Raw genomic sequence first — 26626 nt, 5'->3', positions numbered from 1 at the left:
ACAGGGCCTAGTGAAAACTTCATACAAATGAAAAACTGTAACTCTGATATTACTTGAGACACTGAAGATAACTTTAGGATGATAAAGAAAGGTCTCATCGTTTCCTCATTCATTCATTCATTCAATATTTACTGACCATTTGCTATTTTTGAATCCAGTAGGAAATACAAAGCTATATCCCAGCCTTTGAGTAATTTACCCTCTAGTAGGTATAGAGAACGAGAAAGCCCATAACGCCACAATCTCCACATCTTCCATTATTATTGCTTTTGAATACTTAATTTATTATGCACCTACTATGTGCAAGGCCCTATACTAAACACCAAGCCCTAGTTTGTTTTTTAAGCCCATTGCTTTACTGAAAAACCTATACTGGAGAGAGACAAAAAGCTTCAAATTATAGAAGCAGAATACTGCCCAACGCTGGCAAGGTACATGAACTAGCTGTGCTGGTTACAAAATGCATGCACACACGGAGTAAATGAGACAGCACCTTTCTTCCAAGGTGCTCCCTGAGGGCGGGTAAGTTTGAAAAGCATCACCAAACACAGAGAGAAAGTAGTGATTGAGAGATGGAACAAGACCTTAAAAATGACGGTTAAAGATAGTGACAGCAAATACTTCTTTATAATGATAACACACATTTATCACAATAACACAAGTAGAAGCAAAATGATTACTAATTTTATTTGACAGATGAAGAAACCAAATTTCAGAAAAGCTAAGTGATTTGCTCAGGGTCACATAGAATTTAACTGTGACAACTGGGATTTGGCCCCACTTCTCCCAAATACAAGCCTGCTGATCATTCTACTACATCTTATTACCTTTTCTAAACAACCAGAGAGAACAAATAAACAGAAATTGCATGCAGTACAGAAAAGTAATGAATGGTGTTCATAATGAAGATTCTGAAGTACTTTCTGAGTTATGAAGGAAGAGTAAAATCAAATTTAAGCCTCTTTCTGTGATAAGAATTTTCTTGTATCCTAATTCTTCAAAAATTAGTTACCAATATATAGTATATCTACACCAATTCTCTTTCTGCTAGAGCAGGGCTATCCAAAACGCAGCCCACAGAGCCATTTATGTGGCCCACCTACAAGCATAGAAATTTACATAAATGCATCAGTAAATGAAGCTGAGCTACAGAGCTCTCACTAAAATGGCAAATCAAAATATATTGTCTATTGTTTCAATAAATCCTAAGATTGGACAGCCCTGTGCTAGAGTACTCAATCAACCAGAATATCCAAATCTTTCACTCTTATGGGAGAAAAAAACCCTCAATTAATCAGCAAGCCTTTATTAAATGCTAATTAATATATGCAGCTAGGTGGCGCAGTGGATAGAGTGCCGGGGGGCCAGACTCAGGAAGACTCATCCTCCTGAGTACAAATCTGGCTTCAGACACTTACTAGCTGTATGACCCTGAGCAAGTCACTTAACCTTATTTGCCACAAATTCTCATCTGTAAAATGAACTGGAGAAAGAAATGGCAAACCACTCCAGTATCTTTGCCAAGAAAAGCCCAAATGGGGTCACAAAGAGTCAGACATTATTGAAAAACAACAAAATATATATTCAAGTACTTTGCTAGGCACTGGTGATAGACAAAAATGAAATCATCCCTGTCCTCAAGTAGCTTACATTCTAACAAGGGAGATAATATGCAACTAATGTATAAGTCATTTACAAGCGCATTTATTTTCTAATTTTTCCAATTCACTTGTATCACATTTAGACTGCTATCTATGTAAACAAAGTACAGTCAGATCACTGTGAACACTTGATTTCTGAAGCATATATAAACCACATTAATTCTTATATCAAAGAGACTGACAAATTGCTTTTAAAAATCACATATCAATGAAACACGAAAACACACAACAGTGGTAATGAAATCTTTGCCTTTTAGTAACAAGAAAATAGGTCAGTTTGCTTTTTTAAATCATGGTGAAAATTTTCTACTAACCCCTTTGCAATTTTTTTCTTAGGGAACATTTCTTTAAAAAAATTTATTATTTATTTTTAGCTGTCTTTTGTTTTAAAAATTTTGAGTTCAAAATTCTATCTCTCCTTTCCACCCCATCCACTGAGAAGCAAGCAATATATATCCAATCTCTTTTTTCTAAAATGAAAAATAGATTGTGTAAACTAATTCCACATTACAAAAATAATTTAATTTAGATCTGAAACTAGAGCTAGGAGAACCTAGAGAAGGAGAAAACTTAAAAAAAACAAAAACAAAACAAAACAGACAGAAGACTGATGACTACTTTCCACAGAATTAATTAATGTATGTGCCTTGGATTCCTTTCAGCAATGGGTGATGTGCTACATGATAACCAATTTAAATAAAAGCCAGGCAGGCCTCTTAACCACTGAAATGATGCACAATTTCTATGTTTTAGGACTAACTAGGAAGCACAATTCTGTCAAGAAATGATTTGGAGACATTTTCTAAATTGACTAGAATGTGCCATCCTGGAGGTTCCTACTCAGACATTTCAGCAACTAATTCAGCTACTCCTCTAATGACAAATTTCTATCCATGATGGTCAATGACACTTCGAACTCTCACCACTAGCATGAGAGGATTAAAAAAAAAATCAGTCAACAAGTAAAAAGCTGTTAGATGTCAGAAATTAAATATTTCTCTATCACTAGCTATAGCTTTGCTGTATGGCATTATGAATAATGAAGAAGTACCTACCTGTGTAGTGTTCATTGCCTTGAGCCGCACATGTCAGCAGCTGGGCCATTGAGGACCCGACAGCTTTGGAGGTACTGCCTAGGTCCTGGGCACACTTTTCGAGCTAAAACAATAGATACGGGGTAGTATCATTTTGAGGAAATGAAAAACCTCCACTAGGTTCACAGTATTTATTAAAAAAAAATTGGCCAATGTCTTAATGATTTCTACCTAGAAACAGCATGGCATAGAGTGCAGTGCATTGGACTTGGAATCAGAGACTGAAATCTTTGTGCTTATTAGCTGTGTGGCCACAGGCTAGTCATTCCACTGCTCTGAGCCAATGATTCCTCCTTTATAAAATGGGGCTAATAAAACTTTATTATATCTGTCAAAGGGTGATTGTGATGAAAGTGTTTTATAGATGAGAAAGGGATCTATAAATCTGTTAGTACTGATGATAATAATGACTCTTTTGAAAGCTATTTTGGAATATTCACTGCAAATCCTTAGAGTGAATCAAGGACCCCCATAAGTAAATGGGCAGAAGGGCTGCTCCTCTACCTCATCTGGATGAATGATCGTTGAAAATGGTTACTTCATCATTCTATTTCAAACTGTACAGGTAAAACATGAAAGAAATTTTGGGGACAGTAAAATGATGGGAGTAGGATTCTTTTAAAAATTTTCTCAGTAGTATGTAAGCTCTCTGAAGGCAAGAGCTATTTTATTCTTATTTATTAGCAGTATCTAATATACTATCTTACATATGAATTGCTTCATCAATGTTGATTTTCCATCTAATGCACAACCTCTTGCTTTGATTGTGATAAATGGACAAAGCAGAATAAACGTAACCAAGATAAATTATCCCATTAAAGAACTTGGCAAACAACTAGGTTAGGGTCATTGCTTGAATGCAAAACTTAAAAGCATTATCAGGATGTGTCAACATTTAATATGAGCCCTTAAATATAAGGTTGGTTTTTGTTTTGTTTTTCCTTGTCCTTTTTAAATACAGTTACTACATCCTAGTTACCAGTGGAAAAGCACAGTGGATTTGGAATTAGAGGATTGGGGTTTAAATCTTTACTTACTACCTGTGTGACCTTGAGGACATCACCTCTCTAGGATACATACAGTTTCCTCATCTGCAAAGAGGTGGGGGGAGCTGGAACCGATGGCTTTTTAACATCTTTTTGGTCTACATCTACGGTTAGGGATAGACAGGGCTAGGGACTGGATCTGTGATTTAATTGATACAAGGAGCACCTGTTTGAGGAAACACCTTTTCCCAAGGCAGGTCAGTATTGTCTCTATAATTTACCTTAAAGAGCTGCCCAGAATACTGACAGGCGATGTGCATAGCTTATCTAAGGCCACACGGCCAGTATATGTCAGAAGTGGGCCTTAGACTGAGTCTTGGATTTAAGACAGCCTCTCTTTTCACTATGATACAGTGGCTCTCTAAAATCTATAACCCTGGGAATCTGGATGCGAAGGCAACATTTCCAGGTTTGTGGTCTGTCTAGAAGAATCTGGACAAAAAATTAATTTTAGCAGCAACAGCAGAAATAAATGCTTCCATTTTGGAAATGCTTGCCAGTAACTCATGTATTTCCAGATAAAAATATAAAGTTGCAATTGAGATGCATCCACAATGTAAAAGGTTTGCTGCATTCAGAAAATGTCAGTGGAAACTGAGATGGAATGTGCCTGAGGGCTTTCAACTGCTTTCAGACTATTTTGAGCAAGGCAACTTCATTTATAGGAATACACAACGGGATATCCCAGGATTGGAAATACCCACATTATCTATTCACCCAGCAGCAGCTGTAGAAAAGAATGCTGTTTACATGCTTTACTTTATCAGTATATGTTAATAGGGAAAGGCAGCCTGACACAATCTATATGGACTGGTAAATTTTTACAAGAGTTAAACCTTGACATTAAATCATCTTGCAATACCATGAATTCATTTATGTGATGGGTCAGATCATATCCCTAGTAGAAATAATGTCACATTGCATATGGATGGTGCATTCACTTGTCCTTCCTTCTGAAGCTTTTACAATATGGTGAGAGAGAGGAGGTATCATTATTTTAGAAATAAAGTGGCTGGAGAAAAGATGTCACATGGCCAAGGTCACGTATCTAGTTAATGCAAAGCTGGGAGGAAAACCCAGGTCTTCTAGACAAGAATGATAGATTCAGAGTTAGAAGGGATCATGGCAGACCACTGAGTCCAGCTCAGTGATACTGATCACTGATGGAGAAACTGAGGCTCAAGAACTAAATCACTTGTCCAGATTCACAAATGTAGTAAATGACAGACAGGATATGAACTCAGGGCTTCCTGACACCAAGTCCACTGATTTTTTTTTCAGCAGACTATTGATTATCTATCATTGACAATCTATCATCCTTCTCTTCAGGATGCTGTCACTTTTGCACTCTCAACCCTCTTACTTGTAACACAGAAAGTCTATCACTAAACTTTATTTCTCAAATGTAGCATGTCTTAAAATAAATTTTTATTAATATCTTCTAGTCTTACATCATCTCCTTTTACCCATCTATTTCTTTTCCCTCCCTTATAAGAGAACAATCCTTTATAAGACTTCAGAAAAGCTAATCAACATATTAAAAAGTTGGACATTAATCACATGCAGTGTACCACACATATACTTCACTATGAAAAGAATTTTGGGGGAGGAAATGTAACATCATTAATTGTATATTATTGTATTTATCTCTCTTGAAAAGGATATGGCCATTCTCTGCTAAACCATGCCACTAGAAAACATACATGCAAAGAAGTAGCCAGCTACTCTGGGAATGAGCACTGTTTTCTAGCTCTCTGCTGCATGGAGATCAGTCCAAGTCTACACATCCCGGGTATTTTTGAAAACAGGGTTCTTTTGACCACCACTGAATTTGAACTGAAACCATCTATACCAATGGATCTCTCCACAGCTATAACAAAAGCCCACACTGTTTCTCTTCAAATGCAACTTTAATCTTCAAAAAAATCACTTCTGATCCTCCCCTTATCCCTTCTTACAGTTTCTCCAGGGAGCGGCTTTAGTTGACTCTCCACAGCTGCCATTTTGGCATCCTGTAGTTCATTTTTGAGAGTCTGTACGGTGTTCAAAGCAGAGTCAATTTCCATTGGGCCACAGGCTTCATGTGCCTAGCCAGAAAAAAATAAAGCAGGAAACATTTACGTACATAAAAGAAATCACTGAACCTTGTGGGAAAAGAGTTATCTCGCGTCTATAGCCACATGTGTAGATTTTGGCCACCGTGGTACTGTCAAATGGTTCATCATCAGAAATTATTAGCAGAAATGACATTAAAGAAGAGCCATGACCATCTGAACCCTGAGGACCATGGGAACTTTCCGTGTGACTTGCAGCTGAAACCTTCCACGTGTGTTGTTCGTTCCATTAGAATGTGAGCTCCTTGAGAGCATGAGCTGCCTCTTTTATTTGTGTCTTTGGTGCTTAGTATGGTGTTTTGTGCACTGTAAGCACTTCATAAATGCTTCATTCATTCATTCATCAAATGGATCCAAGAAAGACTTATTTTATTGATGAATCAGATGTTCCAGTGCAAGACTTTAAACTGTTTATGCTAACAAAGGTAGTAGAGGTAACATGGGAAGATAAAATCACTCAAAAGCTTTTCTACTCATTTAACAAGTTGTCATGTGGCAAATATGAACAAACATATAGAAGAGAGGTTTACATCTGACAGAGACCAATGAACACCAAAGCTTCTAGTGCTACCTCAAAAGACACAAATCTATCTTCCAGAGATCAGTATACATCCAACCTTAGAAATATCTACACCAGGGGCAGGTAGGTGATGCAGTGAGTAGAGCATCGGCCCTGGAGTCAGGAGGACCTTGTGACTTTGGGCAAGTCACTTAACCCCAATTGCCCTGCCTTTCCCCTCTCCAAAAAAATAAAAACAAATTAAAAAAAAAGAATTATCTACACCAGCCAGAAGATCAGGAGGGAGGCAAGAACAACACATGGCCCCCAGTTGAATATGACAAATAAGCCAATGACATAATGGGAAAAAAACTAAATGAAAGGACCAACTTTAATCCATTAAAGGAGGTTCCAAAAGAGTATTCAAAACACACCCTGAAATATCTACTCCCATCCCTAAACTGTTCTAAGCTCTTAACTATTTTTTTTTGGGCTTTTCAGTACTAACAGACCTGAAATTTACTTACTTTTTGGGAGGCAGTTCTCAGCTCCGCTAGGCTGGTAGCGAGGTTCTTGGCACACTGGCTCAGTTGCATAGCTGCAGCCTGGTCACTGACAGTAGGCACCGCGGCTTTGGCAGAGGCCACCATTTTGCTTCCCGGCTAGATGTGTGCAAAAAGCAATTGGAGAATCTATTGTGTGATCATGAGTTCTTCCCCATTCAGTGACCCCAAAAGTAACTTTTTCCTTGCTCCTCTAATTTGTTTATGTTGTGCCCTTTTAAATCTAAGTCACATATCCATTTGGTGCTTATTCTGGTAAATGGTATGAGGCACTGATCTAAACCTAATTTCTGACAGATTGCTTTCTAGTTGGGGGAATGGCTAAACAGTTCAGTCCCAGAGCAGGGAACACATAGCTTTAATCTCTGACTCAAACTGGAAGCATGACTGTGGATAAGTCACCTAACTACTCAGCTCCTCCAGAAACTCTCTAAGACTATAAGCTGCAGCCTAGCTGCTAATCTGTATCGGTGGAAGGTGTTTCTTTTACCAAGGAAATCACGGATCTACAACAACAACAACAAAAAAAAAAACCCAACACAAAACAAACAAAAAGCAAATAAGGGGACTTTTTTTGGTTCCAGACCCGTGACTTCATTGGACTTCCTAGGTATATAAATAATCTTATCTAGTGGTTCTTCCCATCACTCTTTAATGCCAATTCTGTATCCTCATGTATCACTTCCAGATGTGGTATCCCCACGACTATTGAAGAACAATATAACATACACACACGCGTGTGTGTATGTGTGTTTCTATGTACATACATAACCAGATTGGCTCTAGGAGGATGAATCTTTTGATCACCTTAGAGCACATGGAAGTTAATTCATACAGATCTATACGTGGTCTATAGCAACCGAAAAGGAAGGATTGTGAAATTAATCAAGATGGGCATGTGACAGGTTCAAAAAGGTTGTGGTGTCTTGGGAAGGGAAGGGAATATGCATTTATATACTGCCTGCTATGTTCCCAACACTGTGCTAAGCATTTAACATATATTTATTTGACTCTGGCAACAATCCTGCAGGGTAGGTGCTATTATGATCCCATTTTATACTTGGGGAAATTGAAGCAAACCGAGGATAAATGACTTGCCCAGGATCACACAGCTAGTAGGAGTTTGAGACTGGATTTTAATTTGAGGATGAGAAAATCCCAATAGCATTTCCTTAATCTCCATAGGTTCTCTACAAAGAATGTGGGGAACAGAAACAGTACTCAGAATGTCTTAGTTCAGATCATTAGGAATACTGAAAATTGGCAAAGCTATAGAAATGGTAGGGGAGAAAAATCTCCCCAACCCCCAATATCCTGTCACCATGCAAACTGAGATGAAGAAGTAATAATCAAGGGTCTTCTTATAAGATCCAGATTCACAAATAAAATGCCTTGAGAAACTGGAAGAACAGCGATAACTACTCTACATTATGGAAATGGTGGGGTTTTTTTTGTTTTTTTTTAGAGAGACAACATGGAATAATGGATAGAAAGCAGGTCTTGGAGCCAGAAAAACATGAGTTCAAGTGCTACCACTGACACACACTGGTTATCTTACCCAGGCCACTTTCAGGAATCTAGGCTACTCTCTAAGACTATAAGGTACAGAGAAAGTGTTAACCTGCATTGCTAGAATGAATTCCTTCAATCAATGAATTCACAGACTCAATCCTGATCCTAATTCCTAATAATTAGATCTATATTTGTTGTGTAGACAAATACAAATACGTATACAATACTATACGTATTTGTAATTCAAGTTTTGTTGTTCTTTCTCATATTGAGGGTTGGAGAAGACGAGAGGGAAGGAAGAGAGACAGATCTGAAAATAAAATTTAATTTAAAAATTTTCTCTCTTTAAGGACAATGGGAACACATGAGTGATGGGAGGCTCTGTGTGTCCTGGGATGGGTTGGTGAATATCACCTACCTGGAGGAAGTTCTGACTGGAAATGATGAGAGCTAGCTGAGCACTGAGATCTTCTGCTTGAGCCTGGCTTCCCCTTACCCCCTGGACCAGCTGAGGGATATGATCAGCCACTGCCTGTGGAAAGCAAGGGAAAATATAATTAAGCACCTCTAGGTAATCTGGGGAATGTAATTATGTTGAATTATCCAGGATGGGTAGGAAAATAACCTAGTATAAGGTTTTTCTTGCATGTGAATTTCATTTATATGATCTCTTTGGTAGGCAAAGACATGTCCTAGACCTTAGAAAGCATATTTGGCCTTAGAAGGCTTTACAAACACAGGGTTTTACTCTATACTTAAGCTTCACACTGGCAGATGCTACTATAAGATACTGAGGGGTGATAGCTAGCTCACAGAAACTGGGCTTTCAACAGAATGTATGTTAACTGCAACTTTGAACCGATTACTTTCATATAATGTGGCCATTTCTACACCATGGCACTTGCCCTCCAGCTTCTTTGCCCTCCCATCAGAACCTTGGACTCTACCCCCTGAGATGCTGGATGTGGAAGCTTTCACCTTATCTTGTCCAGAACCAGACTCTGCTTTCTCCCTCTCCTTCATGTATTGTGTTCTTCAATTAGAAATGCTTGCATTTCTATCTCAAGCATTTAACACAGTGCCTGGCACATTGTCGGCACTTAATAAATGTTTGCAATCATTCATTCATGCATAGGATCCGAGACTTAAACCAACAGGGAAGCATACTTTATGGTCAAAATGAAATCAAATGGACCCATCAATTAATCCAAAGGAAGAAAGGTAATCAATTTGGAGGGGGTGAGGAGTGGCGAATACTTAGGACTATCTGGCTGTCACACAAAGCTCTGACCTGATATGTCTATTCCATGAATTAGGCAGTTGAGACTGCCATGGTTTCTTTTTTCTTGCCTTCACTGAATTCATTTCCCCAAATATAAAAGACTTCCCAAAGGTGGCAAGAATCAGAATTCCATGTCTATAGAAGCTTACTGCTTGGCATAGTTAGTTCAAAAGAACTTACCCCACCCCCGCCCCTGCTTTGCCCTAAGTAATGAGCCCTTGAAGTTCACATTCTGTTCACCAATCTCATTACATTTTGCTCTTTAACCAAGTTCTTGAAAGCTGTAACTCAGTGGGTTTTTAGTTAGCCTCCACCTGGTAAATTATAAGCCTCCCTTTTTTTTTCCTGGAAGCTATATTGACTGGCTATTTGTTAGTCTTTTCATTTTTTTTATAAGGAAGCTTTTTCTTCTAGAAGTCTATTAGCTTGATTTTCATGCATCTCCTGAGAAGTGGAAATAAATGCCCATTCCCATACCCCGTTGGGTTGCTTATTGCTTGATAGGCCCTGCAGCAACCAAACTCAGGCGGAGAACAGCAGCTCCAACAATGGTACAAGCTCACACACAGCAGTGCTCTCCCATACAGCAGCAGCAGCAGCCTCCACATTAAAGCAGTGTGAGAAGCCCGAGGCAGAAATTGGCTCCTCTTGTCTTCTCTTTGCAGTGATTGACTTGTATGTTTCTCAGGGCTTTTCCACTGATGAGCTCAGTGCTCTATTGACTAATGTGGGGGAATGTGGAATCTGGGTCTTGGTTTCAGAGAGCCACAGCAATATAATCCAATTCCTTTCAAAGATAAATTTGTTTCTGAGATGGCAGTAGTCACCCCCACACCCTAGACTGAAATCATTTAACAGACATAACATGAAGAGGGGGAAGGAAAAGTGAGTTCAAGTTAAATTTTAAAATGTGCCACGTTTGTTCCCAGATTAATTTTTTAAAAGTGCTTGTAATAGGCTCTGATCCACCATGTTATAGATAGATATCTAAGAAATGGCCACACAATGGGATTTGACAGATCAAACCATTTTCGGTCCTTCTGAGAGACCCAGGCTCACTGTGGCCTACTTAGCTGAAGACGGAGACTCATAAAAAAATGAGACAGAAAGGCTCCAATAGACAACTCCAAAGGAAAAGTGGATTTGAAGCCAAGTGGGAATGAACGACTCAAGGTGTGGGCTCAGGCAGCCAATGGGGCAGAGGGCAAAGCAGAAAATGAAACACTATTATAATGTGTAAAGGTTGAATGAGAAGTAGCCAGCTCTTCAGAAGAAAGGCCCTTTGGAAATTCAGTGGTTTATTACTGTTTCATGGCATTCAAATGGCTGGGCCACTGAATGGCTTTGATTTTTGCATCTTTCAAAAAAAGGGGAGAAAGTAAATCCAGGGCATAGGAAAGAAAGAACTGGGAAAAAAAATAAAAAAAAAAAAAACAAGTACTGACAAAAGGCAGACTCAGGAACACCTGGAAAATGTGAGCCACTGTGAATTGGATTAGCAGGCCTGAATGATATCCATTAACTAAATTAGCAAGGCACTTACAGCAGTAACACTCTTAGTATCATCTACAATAGACATTGTACTCTGTCAGTCTGGATACTTACCTTGCAGCTCTGGACAAGTTGCTGGTGTGCCGCTGGGTTCTTGTTGGAAACAGCAGCGTTCTGGGATGCCGCAATTGTCTGAGTAGCAGCAGCTGCAGCCTGTTTTGCTGCAACCTTAAAAGGAGGAATCAAGACAGAAAGATTTTTTTTAAGGTTCACTTTTTGTTTCCTACAAGTAAAGCAGCTCAGTCCCTGCTGTACATGTGAGAATGAGGACCTAAGCAGATACAAACTTTTAAACTAATGATTTTCAACACTGTCCGTGGAAACCACCATAAGGTTCAATTTCCTGGAACAGTTATTAAGTTAGCTTGGTATCAGAAGTGGTATTTTCCCTTTGTCTTTCTTGTAAAGGGACAAGAAACAATTCTACCCCCTAATGGTATTGATAAATAGCACCAAGGGGGAGTTCCTTTAAAAATAATAATTAAAAAAAACCCCATAATGTAGCACCTTCCATGCAGCTCTCTAGGCCAAATACAAATGTGTCATGCTCATGAATAACACTTTCACCCTATGAAGTGCCTTCACAGAAAAGCAATGACACTATGGCTATAATGCTGGTGCAATCTCCTATCTCCTTTCATAAATAAAAAGGCTGAGTTCAACTTTCAAGCCTGGTATATGTTTACATGCAGATTTCGATGAATTGATCTCAAAGCTACTAATAAGAGGACCAGGATGAAGACTCCTGCATGCATAAGAGATTTTCTGTATAAGTTAGACTTGGCTTGTGTACATGTGTACGAGTGCACACAGGAAAACACACAATGCACTTTTTTCCCATTCTATACTAATTTTGTTAGTATTCTCCAGAATACATGATATAAAATTTGATAGACATCTAGATATATGGGAGGATGATACATTTTAACTCTGATGAGAATTCACTGAAATTCCTTACTTTTAAAATGTTCCTCTTTCCCCTATCTGTTCAATCTCCCTATTTCCTATGATTCAAAAGAACAGTATTCAAACATTTCGTCCGCTCCAAGGTTTAAGAGGATACCATAACAATTAGCTACCAAAAGTTATAACCTAAATAAGCAATTTCCTGAAAAAAAGAATGACAGAAATGTAACTGCTTCTGATGAAGAAGATCCTAGCTGTCTAAATATTTGCTTTGGTACAGATGATACGTTAAGAACTTATGGTGATACTAGTTTCAGAGTTCTCACATATCTGAAGTCCCTTCTCCTTCCACAGAATCAATTTCTTACATATGAATTCTCTGTAACAACTGTACCAATGGTTAAATCATTGACTTAGCTTTACTAATCAGAAAGATATACTACAAATTTGCTTATTTGTACAGTACCTATTTCACCTAAAAAATAGATACCCCAAGAAGGAAAAAAAAAAAGTAAAAGGCCCTTTTTCTGACCTCTAACCGGTTGACAATTTTTTTCTTAATAGCATTCTGAGCCGCTGCATTGGTTGCAACCCGGAGTCCTTCCGCAGCTTCCCTGAGTCTCTGTTGTTGATCTTCATTTTCTGGGTTAGCAGCAGCACCCTGTAAGGGCGAAAATAAGAATGTCAAGAGGTCCAGGGAGTTCAATTATGCCCTCGATTATTCTTTCATCTAATCCTGTCCTGAATATGGTTCACGGATAGGTAAAGGTAATTTTCCTAAGAGAAACCTTTAAGATCAAGAGGCTTCCTTTTGCCATTGAAAATATCTGCACGGGATGTTTCAAACATGCTTCGCTAAGCTCTGAAAGTCAAAGTGAGATTATTAAACTCTAAGACTTATAGTCTAACGTGTTTTAAAGGCTGCCATGGATGAAGCATTAAACATATTCTGCTAACCCCACAGGGCAAAACTATGTGGAAATTACAGGGAGGCAGATTTTGGCTCAATTAGATAATTTTAATAAAACAGAGCTAACAAAGAGTGAGTATGGCTGCCTTGGGATGTGGTGATGAATTCTCCAGCCTTGGAGGTCTGCAAGGGAAGGACATATACTAGATGATCTTCATGTTTTAAATAAGGTTGGACTTGGCCTTTATAGTCCCTTCCAAAAGTATCATTTTATGATCCTTTTATTTTCTGTGATCCATGTAAGCGATCACGGGACCAGAAGTATAATGCTTTAGGACAAAAAACATCACTTAGATTAATTTTATTTTTTAATTGAAAATGTAATTTACAACCTCAGTTGTACTAAGCTGTGAGTCATCCCTATGGGATGTTTCCTCCCTATGGCATTGTAAAGGGTTAAGATACATCTACGGGAAACTCTACAGGTGGGAGATAACATACAAACCCTGAAGTTGTAAAGGAATTTTGCTAAAAATGATTGTTTTACTAAAAACCCTATTTCTAGTCATAAGGATGAAAGGCAATTCCCCTTCAGTGCATTAGTAAAAGACACTCTGTAGGAGAAGGAAGAAAGGGGTTATGTCCATATATTCTACCTCCACATCATTTTTTTCCCCTAAGTTCCTGGCACTTTGGGGATGATGTTTCATTGTGGTTCAAGGCTTGGGAGTCTAGGTAGGTTTTTATAAAGTGGAGAGGGTATGTGAAGTAAGGGTGGAAGGAATAGAAATATAATTGCTAATACATGGCAGATTTTTTTTTAAATGTCTCAATAGTTCAATTGTGGTTATGTTCTCTTTGCCCCACCTTCCAAACTATAGCACACACAACTGAGTCATTCTCCCACCCCCACCCCCTCCTCCCATGGCCTTTAGAGTGATAAAAATCAAAGGAAGTACACCATGACATTCATAAGGCAATGACTTGTGTAGGTGTCATAACTCTATCCTCAATTGGAGCTCTAAGAGATCAAGGGCTCCATCCTTACCTAAACTTTGTATCTTCTCTAATGCCTGGAATAGTATTCATCACAGAGCAGGCACTTAACACATTTACTGAAATTGAATTATTTTCTATGGGACAAAAAGCAAGTTCATAAAAAGCAAAGCCTATTTTTGCTTTTTTCTGGGCATCTCCAGCACTTATCTCCATGCCTGTCACATAGTAAGCTCTGCTTGATTACTGATTTGTTGGGATAGTGAAATAATGTTATTATATAGGACCCTTCATCATTTGCTTACTTGTTTTAGTCTAATCGTGTAGTGCACAGTGTAAATAAAAGATCACTGGACTGGAAGGTCAGTAAACCTGGGATTCTAATCACAGGGCTAACACTTTTTGGCTGCATGACCTAGAAAGGACTTGTTTCTTAATCTGTTAAATATTAACAGATCAAAGTGTGAGAGTTGGAAGGAAGCTTGGTGACCATCTAATCCAACCCCTTTATTTTGGAGATGGGGAAAGTGAAGCCCAGAAAAGGGCCTGGAACAAAGCAGAGGAAGGGCACCTAATAAGGGAGACTAAGACTTCTGGGACACCCATTTGCGGCAGATTTTCAGGCCTGGCACTCTATCTACTTCCCTACCTCGCTCCCCAGCAAAGCAGCTGAGATGCTTTCTCCTATCTCTCTCACAAGCTCAGTATCTTCTCCAACCTGGCCTCAGAATTTAGGAATTTGGTTTTGCTGAACTGTTTTTTTTCTCCCTCTATTATAAGCTTTCGTTGGCTTTCTACGAGGGAGAGGGCATGAAAATATATTGCAAAATGTAGATGAGACAAAAATAATTTACTTTAAAAATAAAAATTTATCTAAAAAGAAAACTATCTTCTGTTTTTGGTCCTTTACTTTTTTTTGGAGGGGGCAGGGAAGGCAGGGCAATTGGGGTTAAGTGACTTGCCCAACGTCACACAGCTAGTAAGTGTGTCAAGTGTCTGAGGCTGGATTTGAACTCAGGTCCTCCTGACTCCAGGGCAGGTGCTCTACTCACCTAGCTGCCCCAAGAAAACTATCTTCTTTTAGATTTAGTAAAACGCACAAAGAAAAAAGAAACACAAATGTGTGGGAAAATCTCTTTGCTTGAAATTAGACAAATAGGGGTAACAAGGTGGTGCAGTGGACAGCTCACCAGCCCTGGAGTCAGGAAGACCTGAGTTCAAATCCAGCCTCAGACACTTGCCATTTACTAACTATGTGACCCTGGGAAAATCCCAATTGCTTTGCAAAAAAGAAAAAAGAAATTAGATGATTACAAATACATTAATAAACCTGGGTTTAAGTCCTGCTTCTGACACACACACTGTATATGACCCCAGGTGAGTTATTTGACCTTTCAGGGTACCATGTAACTCTCTATGAATATAAGACCCAGGGGACCTGCCCTGGTGGTACAAATACGCCAAACTGATGAAATCATAGGCAGGGACCAAACCAAATAATAATAGTAAACATGGCGCAGTAAGAAAAATACTGCATCTGTATTCACAGGAATTGGGTTCAAATCCTGAATTTGCTAACTCGTATAAACTTGGTTAGGGAGATTAAATCTTTCTGAGCCTCATTTTCTTCTTCTATGAAAAGGAAAAGTTGTATTAGAACTTCCCCATGGACCCTTTCAGCAGCAGATGACATTACCTCACGGGCAGGTAAGGAGAAACAAAATTCCTCAGCAAAATAGCTCACACGATTCACTTCCCAGCACATCAATCCATGTGAATTACCTTTGCAGCCTCGACCATGCGGGCAGTGGAGTCCGCCAGGAGCTTTGCAGCTGCCAGAAGCTTTTTGGAATTCTCCATGTCAATTTCGGCCTCAGCATCTGACCTCATGGCATTGACGAGGTCTGAGGTGGCTTGCGCGAGGACTCTGGCCTGCCGTACCATTTCACCTAGGGGATGAGACAGATGACAGTAGATGCTATTCCAACCTCTGCTCTCCTAGCCGTTTTAAAGGAGTCTGTTCACCTCTAATGAGGGTACAAAAATGGAGAAGTTAAGCCCTATGTAAAAATACTCAGTCCCTAGACCAGCCTCTTGGAATAGCAACTGCAGACTCAACACCTTACCAGAAAGACAAAGAAAAGAAATGACTTCTGTGGAAGCTAAGCCTGCATGTCCTAAATAACTAGAATTTAATTATCCTCTGCACAGAATTAACATGAATAGAGAAACAAACTGGATTGAATTCTTACAGGAAAAAAAGGGAGCATCTTCTCCTTTAATAAAGCCTAGAAAGAAGCTGAGGTTGTGCAAGCTTTAATTTTTAAAAACACAAATACACACATCTACTAAATGTGTGAAAAAAATCCTTTTGCTTTAAATTATTCATGGAAGATTGAGAAAATTTTTTTTAAAAACTTGTATACTATCACTTAATAAGTAGTGCTACAGAGAAACACATCTGTCAGTCTGAGTTGGTCCTAATTTCAGCGTAATCGCTGTAATGAGCTCTGTGAAGTTTTCTTTAAAAATTTTTAAAATTTACACTGAGTAGTCACCAATTCTCTTTCTCTCTCTCACCCCTGCCCAAAATTTTTACAGGAACCAAGAAACAATTATATCCAAATCACAGCCACTTACCAGCATCTCCCATCGAGCTGAAGATGCTCTCCGTAACACACATGATGGTGTCAGTTGCCTGGTCATAGCGGCCAATCGGTTCCCCTCGGCTGGCAAACTGCCGGACGTGCTGCAGGAGGTCGTGTAAGGCCTGGCTGACCACACTGGCTGCTGCGCTGACCTGCTTCAGGAGCTCACTATCATCTGTGGCATCCTGGCAGGCTCGGACACAGTTTTCCACTGAACGGTCCACAAGTTTCCCAGCCTCAATCAGTTGTTCCTGGCATACGGGGGAGCTGAGGGTGGGGCTCACTACCTGCAAGAGGAGGCATATAGAGGCACTGGAACTACAGAGTGGTTTTAATCAATCCCAGCTATGTGCAAACATCTCTGCAAAGGCTGCCACAAGGTGTGGGTTTTGTCCATGCTTCATAAATCGTGGTATAATCTGCCTGCATGTGGCCCCCTGCCTGCCTTCCTATCTTCAAATCTAGGCTCGAAAGAGTCAATAATAGACACCACTATCCCTTCTTTGCAAAAGTGGATTGGGAGAGTGCCTATGAATGTGGAATACTGTATAGACTGACAGATGCAGGTGACTATTGGATGGTATAGTTAAAGCAGCTCTTTTTCTTTTTAAAATCTTCCCCCCCCACCCAAAGGATGGTTCACTGAGTAAGGGAATTAGCAACATATATATTTGGAAATCAATCATTTAATAAGCATTTATTAAGCACCTATTATATGCCAGGTAGGATGCTAGACACTAGGGGTACAAATACAAAGACTGAAACAATCCCTACTCTCAAATAAGTTATATGAAAAATAACACTTAACACTCATATGGTGCTTTAAGATTTGCAAACTGTGTTATATGCAATGAAGGGGATATAAAAGCAAGATATTAAGATAGAAAAATTAACTTGAAAAAAATCTCAGTCCAAGGCCACCTCTTCCTGGAAGTACTGCCTAATTGCTCTCATCTACTTTACAGCCACTAAGTAAAAGCTAACACAAATCTTCACTGATTATTACATTTATATGTTATCAATTTTCAAATTCCTAAGCTAATGAAAGGAAGCAATGGCAAAGTAATTCAAAATGGCAGATAAACCCCCAATTCACTGGAGTATGTTTTTATATAGAGGGGAAAGTGGGTATATCTAATGTAGGAATTTGTGACACTTAAAAGACAGCTCACAAGTAATCAAGAATTGATTGCATGTACTTCTGTATCTAGTCTCTCAACATGTATTTTTTGATTACCTGTTGAGAATATGTAATAGTAAGACCAACAGTATCTAAGTACACCTAAATGTTTTTTGAGAAATCTCACTAAAAAACTCATTGAGTATCAAATCATGTGAAAAGCTTTTTGAAAATCAACTACCATGTTAGTTCCCAAACCCATTAAATACAGTAAATTCTAATTTATACAGGATAGTTAAGAAATAACGTATTCTGGTTAATTAAACATTCTCATTATTTGAATGAGATGCTCTGGTACTTCAAATTGAATTAGAATGCAATAAAATCTATTCAAATATAATGAACATTATTTAACCTTTCTTAAGGGCATTTCAGGGCCTTACATTTTAGGGCCATCATTGTGAACGCCAATTAGCAGTACAAAGTATTCCTACCACCCTCCTCCCCTCCAAAAAAAGAGGAGCTTTGTTCAAACAAACAATAGTGCTTTAAAATCTGCAAAGCATTTTATGAATATTTTCTCATTTGATCCTCACAATCACTCTGGGAGGAAGGTGTTACTATTATCCCCATTTTATAGACAAGGAAACAGAAGCAGAGAGAGATTAGGTGACAGCTTCTGAGCAAGTATCTGAGGTCAAATTCAAACTTAGATCTTCCTGAGTCCAGGTCCAATAAAGGCTATGCCATCGACACTACTAAATGAGAGCTATGAGATATATAGGAGCCACAGTCTTTATCGGACCTGGATTCAGGAAGATATATGTGTATATACATACATACATACATACATACATACATACATACATACTACATACATATATGTCTGTGTGTGTATATATACACACATACAACTTAATATATAATTAATATGGAAATAATATAATAAATACAAATTAAAATATTATATATATATATAAAAATTACCAACCAGAATAACACAAAAATAAATAATTTCTGATATTCTCCAATACAAGTTCTTTCCAAGAGTAACATCTGGAACAAGCTTAATGCATGGGAATTAATAGGCAAAACACAAAGTTCTTATTCTCTTATAAAACAAAACAAAACTAGTCTGAAGCTAGACAACTAGATAGTTCAGTGGATAAAGTCCTGGGCCTAGAGTCAGGCAGACCTTACTTGCCATGTGACTGTGGGCAAGTCAATCACCCTCTGTTTGCCTTAATCTACTGGAGAAGGAAATAGCAAACCCCCTCAGTGTCTTTGCTAAGAAAACCCCACAGACAGTACTGGCGTGCTATGGTCTATAGAGTCATGAAGAGTCAGATATGAATGAGCAACGATAATAAGTCCCAGGATTCTCTTCTTCCCCCAAAAGTTAGAGTTACATCTCACAGAGCTTACAAAGATGACTGCGTAGATCATCAGTGGTATAAACCACTGCCTTTTCATTCACTTAAAGGTTTTAGGAAGGAGACAGGAATAGGGACCAGAACTGTGACTCAATTGGTATAGGGAACTCCCAGGTGAGTAAATCCCCTCTACCAAATCAGGCTGATACCTGCAATGTATACCCTTAGAACACTGTCTAAAGCAGAGGAGTTAAACTCGGCCAACCTTCAAAAACTCTGTCCTGAACCAGAGTGAAACATAATTGGGAAATGCTTAATAAAATAAAAACATGGCATGATATAAAGTTAATTTACGGTTTTCTAAGTCAATATATGGCCTGCACAGATCAGTTTCTATTTGAGTTTGACACCACAGGCCTAGGTTACTGACAGGCTAAGGGACTTCCCAGGATCAAACAGCCAGGATGATTTAGAGGGAAGACTTGAACTCAGGTCCTCCTGGTTTTGAGGCCAGCTGTCTCTCCACTACTCCAAGATGCTTTCCTTCCTCAATAGTGAGAGTGAGGTAGAACTAGGGAGACAATATAGGTCCCTATCAATTAATTTTTGGTTAACTTATTCCAGCTCTGAGACCCCTTGACCCCTACCCCCAAAAGCAACAATAAGTCAAGGTTTTTATTACATATAAGTCCATGCAGCGGAGTCCAGCGAGTCCTCTATTTCACTTCTTTAGGAGTCTCATGTTCCCTGATGTGGTCACAACGACACTGTTAACTATGAGATGGCTACTCAAGGCTACCTACACCTTTACAAGAGTGAGTTGCACAACTCAGAAACCTTTTCTGAACAGAATTCTGAAACAGAATTTTAAAGAAAGAACAAGAAATCCAACTGAGAAAACTGCCAGCTTTATAAAAGCTGGTATATGAGCAAACATTTTTGGTGAAGTTATTGACGCCATTTAGGGTTTTCTTGGCAAAGATACTGGAGTGCGTTGCCATTTCCTTCTCCAGCTCATTTTACAGATGAGGAAAGTGAGGCAAACAGGGTTAAGTGACTCAGCCAGGACCACACAGCTAGGAAGTGTCTGAGACCTGATTTCAACTCATAAAGATGAGTCTTGATTCCAAGCCCAGTGCTCTATCCAGTGCATCACCTAGCTGCCTTAAGACGCCAAAGAAAAGTACCAACTCTCTAAGGCTGGTGAACTAGTCACAGTTTGCAGGGGATATAAACAGGACTGAGTGGCTGGAATGCAACCCCACCAAAACCACCTGGAGACACTTGAAACTGTTCTAAAGGAAAATCAGCACAGCCCTCAGCAGCCACGAGAGTGGGAGCCCCACAGCCAAACATAACCTTACCTTAGCACATGCCACCAGCTGGGAGGTAGAGAGAGCACACTGCGTGGCAGCAGCAATTACTCTGTTCTGCAGAACACTGTCCTCCGCTACCTGGGCAACATTCTTTGCTTTCAGCACCAGCATGGCGGCAGCATTAGCGACGGCTTTGGCTAAACTCATTAGTACATCCTGCAAAAAAAGAAGCAAACAATAAGGACTCTTATTTTAACTTCACTCCTTCCCTTAGTCCAGGAATAAAATGAGAGATTTACTTGGGTGCTTAGAAGAGTCTTTCATAAAGATGATTTGTTTGGTTTTTTTAAATAAAGACAAGGCAATCATAAAATAGGAAGACTTGCAATCCTGACATCATATTATTTTTCTCATCCAATAACTGGTCCGAAATAAATCAATTTTGGGGAAAGGGTTTCCATTTTAATAAGTGGTTCACATGTACCAGACTTTCAGAATTAAGCCCTTAATTTAATTTTTTTTTTTTACCATTTTTCCAAGATACTCTGTAAATAAAATGACAGAATGTTATAGTAGGAAGAGACTTGAGAAATTAAATTAGAATCAAATAAGTTCAGGATCTCCTAACCTAAATGATATTGTGGATGGTAAATATTAATTCTACTCAATGAAGCACTGTCTGCTCAGCAGTCTCAAAATACCGGCTTTCAACGGCTCAAAGAGTCAGGTACTAGAAAACAACGTTAGGGTGGGAGAGAAGCAGATCACAGGCAAAACGTTTTAAAGATTATACCTTTTCAGTTTAAAATAGTTTTTTAAAAAATGGATGTTCTGAGGAATGAAAGCTTTGTTAAGAGACAGATAAAGCCTTTAGTAAATGCTTACTACTGTAGACCAGTAAATATTTTCCATGAATTAAATATCTATTTAGTCCAATAATGCAATTTTTTTTAGATGAGGAAGGAAAGTAAGGCCAGGAGAGGTTGTGTGAATTACTCAAAATCAAACCACTAGAAAGTGGAAGATTCAAGACTTGAACTCAGTTCTTCTGACTCTCTCTTGTCATGTTGCCTCTGGTGGTGAGTAAGAATAAACTTGGAAATATAACCAAATTTCCCAAATACCACCTGCCATGCTTGTCCATATCAGGTGAATAATTCACTGTATTAGGGAAAAAAATTATCTTTTTAGACAACTGCTTTTCCAAAAAGTTGAAGTTCTTATCAGTAAAGTGACAAGAGTTCAGCCTCCAGAGGACAATACCAAACATCCAGAGGGAGACATGATATCTTGAAGTTAAATATAGATTCTAAGAAATCAGAAATTCATCTTAAAGTTTGTCATATCTTCTGGGACATGTTTAGTAGGAATAAAATATGATGGAAACTAAAAAAGTTTTTTTTCTTTTTGAAAAGAGAAAATTTGTTCTTTTACCTTCTGGCTAAAGAGGGAGAGGGCTGTGAAATCACCGAAATAGGAAACCCTTGGAAAGCATAGAATATTTGATTAGCCCTTGTCTATGAAATAGGTACTCCATCTGTGGAATAAAGAGTAATTTCACTTCTTTATATGTCACCCATCTGTTTAGTTTGGTTTTTTTTCCTTGCTTCTAGGAGCCAGAGAGGTCCCAATCAATTTAAATAAACACAAGCATTTATTGTTTGTACCTACTATGTGCCAGGTAACATGTGCATGTATTGTTTGTACCTATTATGTACAAGGTACCACATCTTTATTGTTTGTACCTACTGTGCACAAGGTATCCTGCTAGGAATTAGGAAAGCAAAGAGGAAAACCAACATGAGCAGTTTCAGACCTCATGGAGCTTGCATTCTATTGGGAGAGACTATGTGAACACACAGGTAAATATGCAGAAACTACAAGGTAACTTTCAGATTGAGGCACTGTCAATCCAGGGAAAACACAAAAAATCTCATTAAGGAGTTGGTGCTTGAACTGAGATCTGAAAGAAACTAGGAGCTCTAAAAGGTGGAGGTCAGAAGAGGGTACACTTCCCCACAAGAAATGACCAAAGGAATGGTTTCTGGGAGACCTGGAAAAATGTGCATGGGGTCATACAGAATAAAGCCAGAAGAAGAAGGAACAATATGGTTAAAGATGGGCAACTCTGAAAGATTCAAGTACTCTGATTGATGCAATGACCAAATATGATTCCAGGGGACTGACTGAGGAAGTGTATGACCTGCTACGTAACAGAGAGTTGATGGATTTAAGGTGTAGAAAGAAAAAAAAGATTTTCAGATACAGTTAGAAGGATCATTTGTTTTGCTTGACAAACACACATTTGTTGCAGGAGTTTTGTTTTTACTTTTTTCAATGTGAGGAAGAGGCGGGGCACTAGTGATAGGTTGTAACTACTCTTCTCCCACTTCACTCCCAACAAAAAGAGAAAAGAGGATCATGGAACAATTTTTTAAAAAAATCAACAGAACAAAAGAAATGCCAGAAAGAAACACATATAAACAGCACAATTTTGAAAGTTACATGTAGAACTTACTACTTAAAAATAAAAGGATGCTATGTGTATAACTTATATCTGATTGCTTATAGTCTCAGTGAGAAAAGAGAAGAGAGACAGAATTTGGAACTCAAAATTTTTAAAAATGTTAAAAAATTGTTTTAAAATGTAATTTGGGAAAAATAAATAAAATAAAATAAATAATAAATTTGAAATTGAATAAATAAATAAAATAAAAATGAAAGGAACCTTTACTTAATAGTCAAGGTTTCACATACAATCCTCTTTCTCTATTGTACTTTGTATAGGGAAATGGTTGTTTTATTTTGTGATTATTAAGTTTGAAGTTTTAAAAAAAGAAAACTGTTTTTTTTTTGTTAAGAAGGAAGGAGTGCATTCTGGATGTAGAGGTTGGCCTGAGCAGAGGAACAGAGATGAGAGGTAGAATTCTATATATTAGAAATAGCAAGAAAGCCAATTTTGCTGGATGGGGTCATACGAGGAGAGTAATATATGAGGCTAGAAAAGAAGATTGGAGACAGGTTGTGAAGTTTCTGAAAGCCAAATCGACGAGTTTGTATTTGATTCTAGAGGTAATAAAGAGCCACTACAGTTTATGGGGCAGGGGAGTGAGACGGTCAAACCTGCACTTTGGGAATATCACTTTGGCAGCTGTGTAGGGAACTAATAGCAGAGAACTGAGACTGGAGGCAGGGAGATCAATTAGAAGACTGTTCCAATATTCCAGATGAGTGGGCCTCAATTAGGTTGTGACTATGAACGGACAGAAGGAGATTGCTATAGAGATAAAACAGATAAGACTTGGCAACTGATTTGATATGTGCAGTGAGAGAATGACTCGGAGATTGCAACCTGGTTGAATGAAAGGATGGGGGGGCGGCCCTCAGGAGAAATAGGGAATTTGAGAAAAGGGGAGGCTTTGAGGTAACAGGAATGATATAACTCAATTTGATTTAGAAATACTAGTCCAAGATAGACAAGCCATTTTTATTTTAAATAAGAATGTCAAGGCATTCCCTTCCCTGGAGAGAATTGGGAATAGAGGTCTCTATTAGTTCATCTGATAATGCAAAGTACTTTTAGTGTTCTAAAATTGGAGTGGGAGTTTTTTTTGCGGGGGAAAGGGAAGACTCAGTATCTTTAATGTAATATTTCTTACATCTTCTTCTTTTCCCCCAAATCTTTTGAAATATATCTTGTTACTTTACTGGCTCATTGCCTTCTGTTTGGCTCATTTTAACCTTCAGGGCATTCAGTTCTTGGGTGAGGTTCTGTTCTAAGCTGTCCATTTTTCTTGATTTTCCTTTCTATTCTTTCTTCCCTAACATTTCCATTCTATTTCTTGAGTTTCATTTTTTCCAGGTACTCTTATAGTCCCTTTGACCAGATCATTTTTTTCTCTGAGGCTTCTTGGACTTCCCATGGGGTTGTTGTTCTCCTTGGGGTTTACCCTCTGGGTGTGTCTCAAACGAAGGTATTTACTCCTGGTTTTTGTAGTTTTCCTTTGTTCATCTCTAAGAAGCCATTCCTGATCCTCCTTAATGCTAGTGCTTCCTCTCTGTCGATTATCTCCAATTTAACCGAAGTCTTGTTTCAGGGCAGCTAGGTGGCATCATATTGGATAGAGAGCTGGGCCTTGAATTTGGAAGCCTCATCTTCCCAAGTTCAAATCTGGCCTTGGACACTTACTAGCTGTTTGACCCTGGGCAAGTCACTTAACCCTGTTTGCCTCAGTTTCCTCATCTTTAAAATGAGTTGGAGAAGGAAATGGCAAACCAGTCCTCCATCTTTGCCAAGAACACTCCAAATGGGGTCACAAAGAGTCGGACACAACTGAAACAACTGAACCATAAGAAATGGTAGTCTCCCCCATGAGACTGGGAGCTTCCTGACAACAGGGATTCTATTTTGCCTTTCTTTGTATCTCCAGTGCTCAGCACTGGGCTAGGCATTTAAGAGGTGCTTAATAATTGCTTACTGACTGACTGATGGAGCTTTGGGGATGGCCTCAGATGACTTGTACCATGTTGGACCCACTGGGAATACCTTTAGGCTGCTGTCTTGGGCTAGGATCCTGGTGGCTTTGGGCTTTTCCCAGTCTTTGATATATACAGGACAACAGGGAAAGAAAAAGAACAAGCATTTATATAGTGCCTACTATGTTCGAGGCACAGTGCTGAGGGCTTTTGACAAATATTATTTTGTTTGATCCTTGCAATAGCACTTCAAGGCAGATGTTATTATTAAGCCCATGTTACAGATGAGGAAATTGTAGGAGAAAATAGCAGGGTAATATAGCTGGTAAGTTCAAAGCAAGATCTGAACTCAGGTCTTCTTGACTCCAGGCCCTGTGCTCAGTCCACTGCACCACCAGCTGCCTTATATGGGATTATCAAGGGATAATAAAGCACTTTGTACCTGAAGGCAACTTCTATGAAGAGGAGGTAGAGTAAAAGCACTGTTAACATTTGCTCAGTACTTCTCTGCGACTGGGGACTTCATTTCCATTTCTCATTTATATGTCTCTTCTATATTTCTCAAAGAAATCCCTCTGAATGTTGCATTTTTAGAATCAGTGGGACAGTTGGAACGAACTTTATAGATGATATAGGTCAGTAGTTTCTCAAAATGTGGAGCAGGGAAACTGGAGGGGAGGGTAGTACCAAAAACCCTTACAGGGGCCCATGAGATCAAAACTATTTTCAAAATAATACAAAGATGTTTTAATTTCTAATTTCATAAAGGTCAGTAGATATAACCCACATAGAAAAAAATTATCTGGTATCCTTAGTAATTGTTAAGAGTATCATGATGTAGTCTTGAGACTAAAAAGTTTGAGAACTACTATAGACTAACCACTCATTTTACAGAGGAGAAAACAGGACCAGTCAAGATAGAGGGTTTTTTCAAAATTGTTCAATGGCATTCATAGCATTGCTGTTGTAATAAAGTTCAGTATTAAATAATGACAAGTGTTTCAAACAGTTGAGGCTCATGAATAGTAAGTCCCAGTAACTGATTTAAAAAAATTAAAACTGGAGAAACACACACTACATTAGCTACTATAGTTGACTCAAAGGACTGGAATAATTTTTGACTTTAAGTTGAATCTTTAGAGATATTTTGTATAATCTTCTCAGTATTAAAAAACCCACAGAGAGTTTAAAGAGGACATTTTTAGAAGAAAGGTAATGAATTTGACTCATTTAAGAACTAGTAAATGTGTAACCCAACTCCATATCTATTTAACTCTTTCTTATCTGCCCTACAGAAAAGAAGTTTGTAATTCTAAAGCAGTCAACCACAGAGAATGTGGTTCTATCGTCAAAAAGTAAAAATTGGAGAAAAGGAACAGGTGCCTATCTGCTGGGGGCACTGGGTTTTTGTTGTTGTCCAGTCATGGCTGATTCTTCGTAATGTCATGAATCATAGCACTCCAGGGCCTTCTGTCCTCCACCGTCTCTCATAGTTTAAGTTCCTGTTTTATGTTTCCATGTGACTATCTGCCATTGCTATCCCTTTTTCCTTCAATTTT

General features: G+C 38.6%; 1 protein-coding gene across 1 annotated transcript in view; it reads right to left on the bottom strand.

Moving 5' to 3' along the window:
- TLN2 (talin 2) overlaps positions 1-26626 on the bottom strand; it is a 268344-nt gene that overhangs the window by 172376 nt on the left and 69342 nt on the right. The window contains exons 17-25 of the mRNA XM_036734916.1: positions 20640-20807; positions 16775-17069; positions 15917-16083; positions 12761-12889; positions 11377-11490; positions 8908-9021; positions 6942-7076; positions 5760-5888; positions 2717-2819 (exon numbers count right to left, since the gene is read on the bottom strand). Coding sequence (XP_036590811.1) covers positions 2717-2819; positions 5760-5888; positions 6942-7076; positions 8908-9021; positions 11377-11490; positions 12761-12889; positions 15917-16083; positions 16775-17069; positions 20640-20807 — 1354 coding nt within the window. The remainder of the gene's footprint in view (positions 1-2716; positions 2820-5759; positions 5889-6941; positions 7077-8907; positions 9022-11376; positions 11491-12760; positions 12890-15916; positions 16084-16774; positions 17070-20639; positions 20808-26626) is intronic.

The sequence above is a fragment of the Trichosurus vulpecula genome, chromosome 8 (assembly GCF_011100635.1).
Source record: "Trichosurus vulpecula isolate mTriVul1 chromosome 8, mTriVul1.pri, whole genome shotgun sequence".
NCBI lineage: Eukaryota > Metazoa > Chordata > Mammalia > Diprotodontia > Phalangeridae > Trichosurus > Trichosurus vulpecula.
Note: the sequence above shows the minus strand (reverse complement) of the source record. Positions and strands in the feature narration are given on the sequence as shown.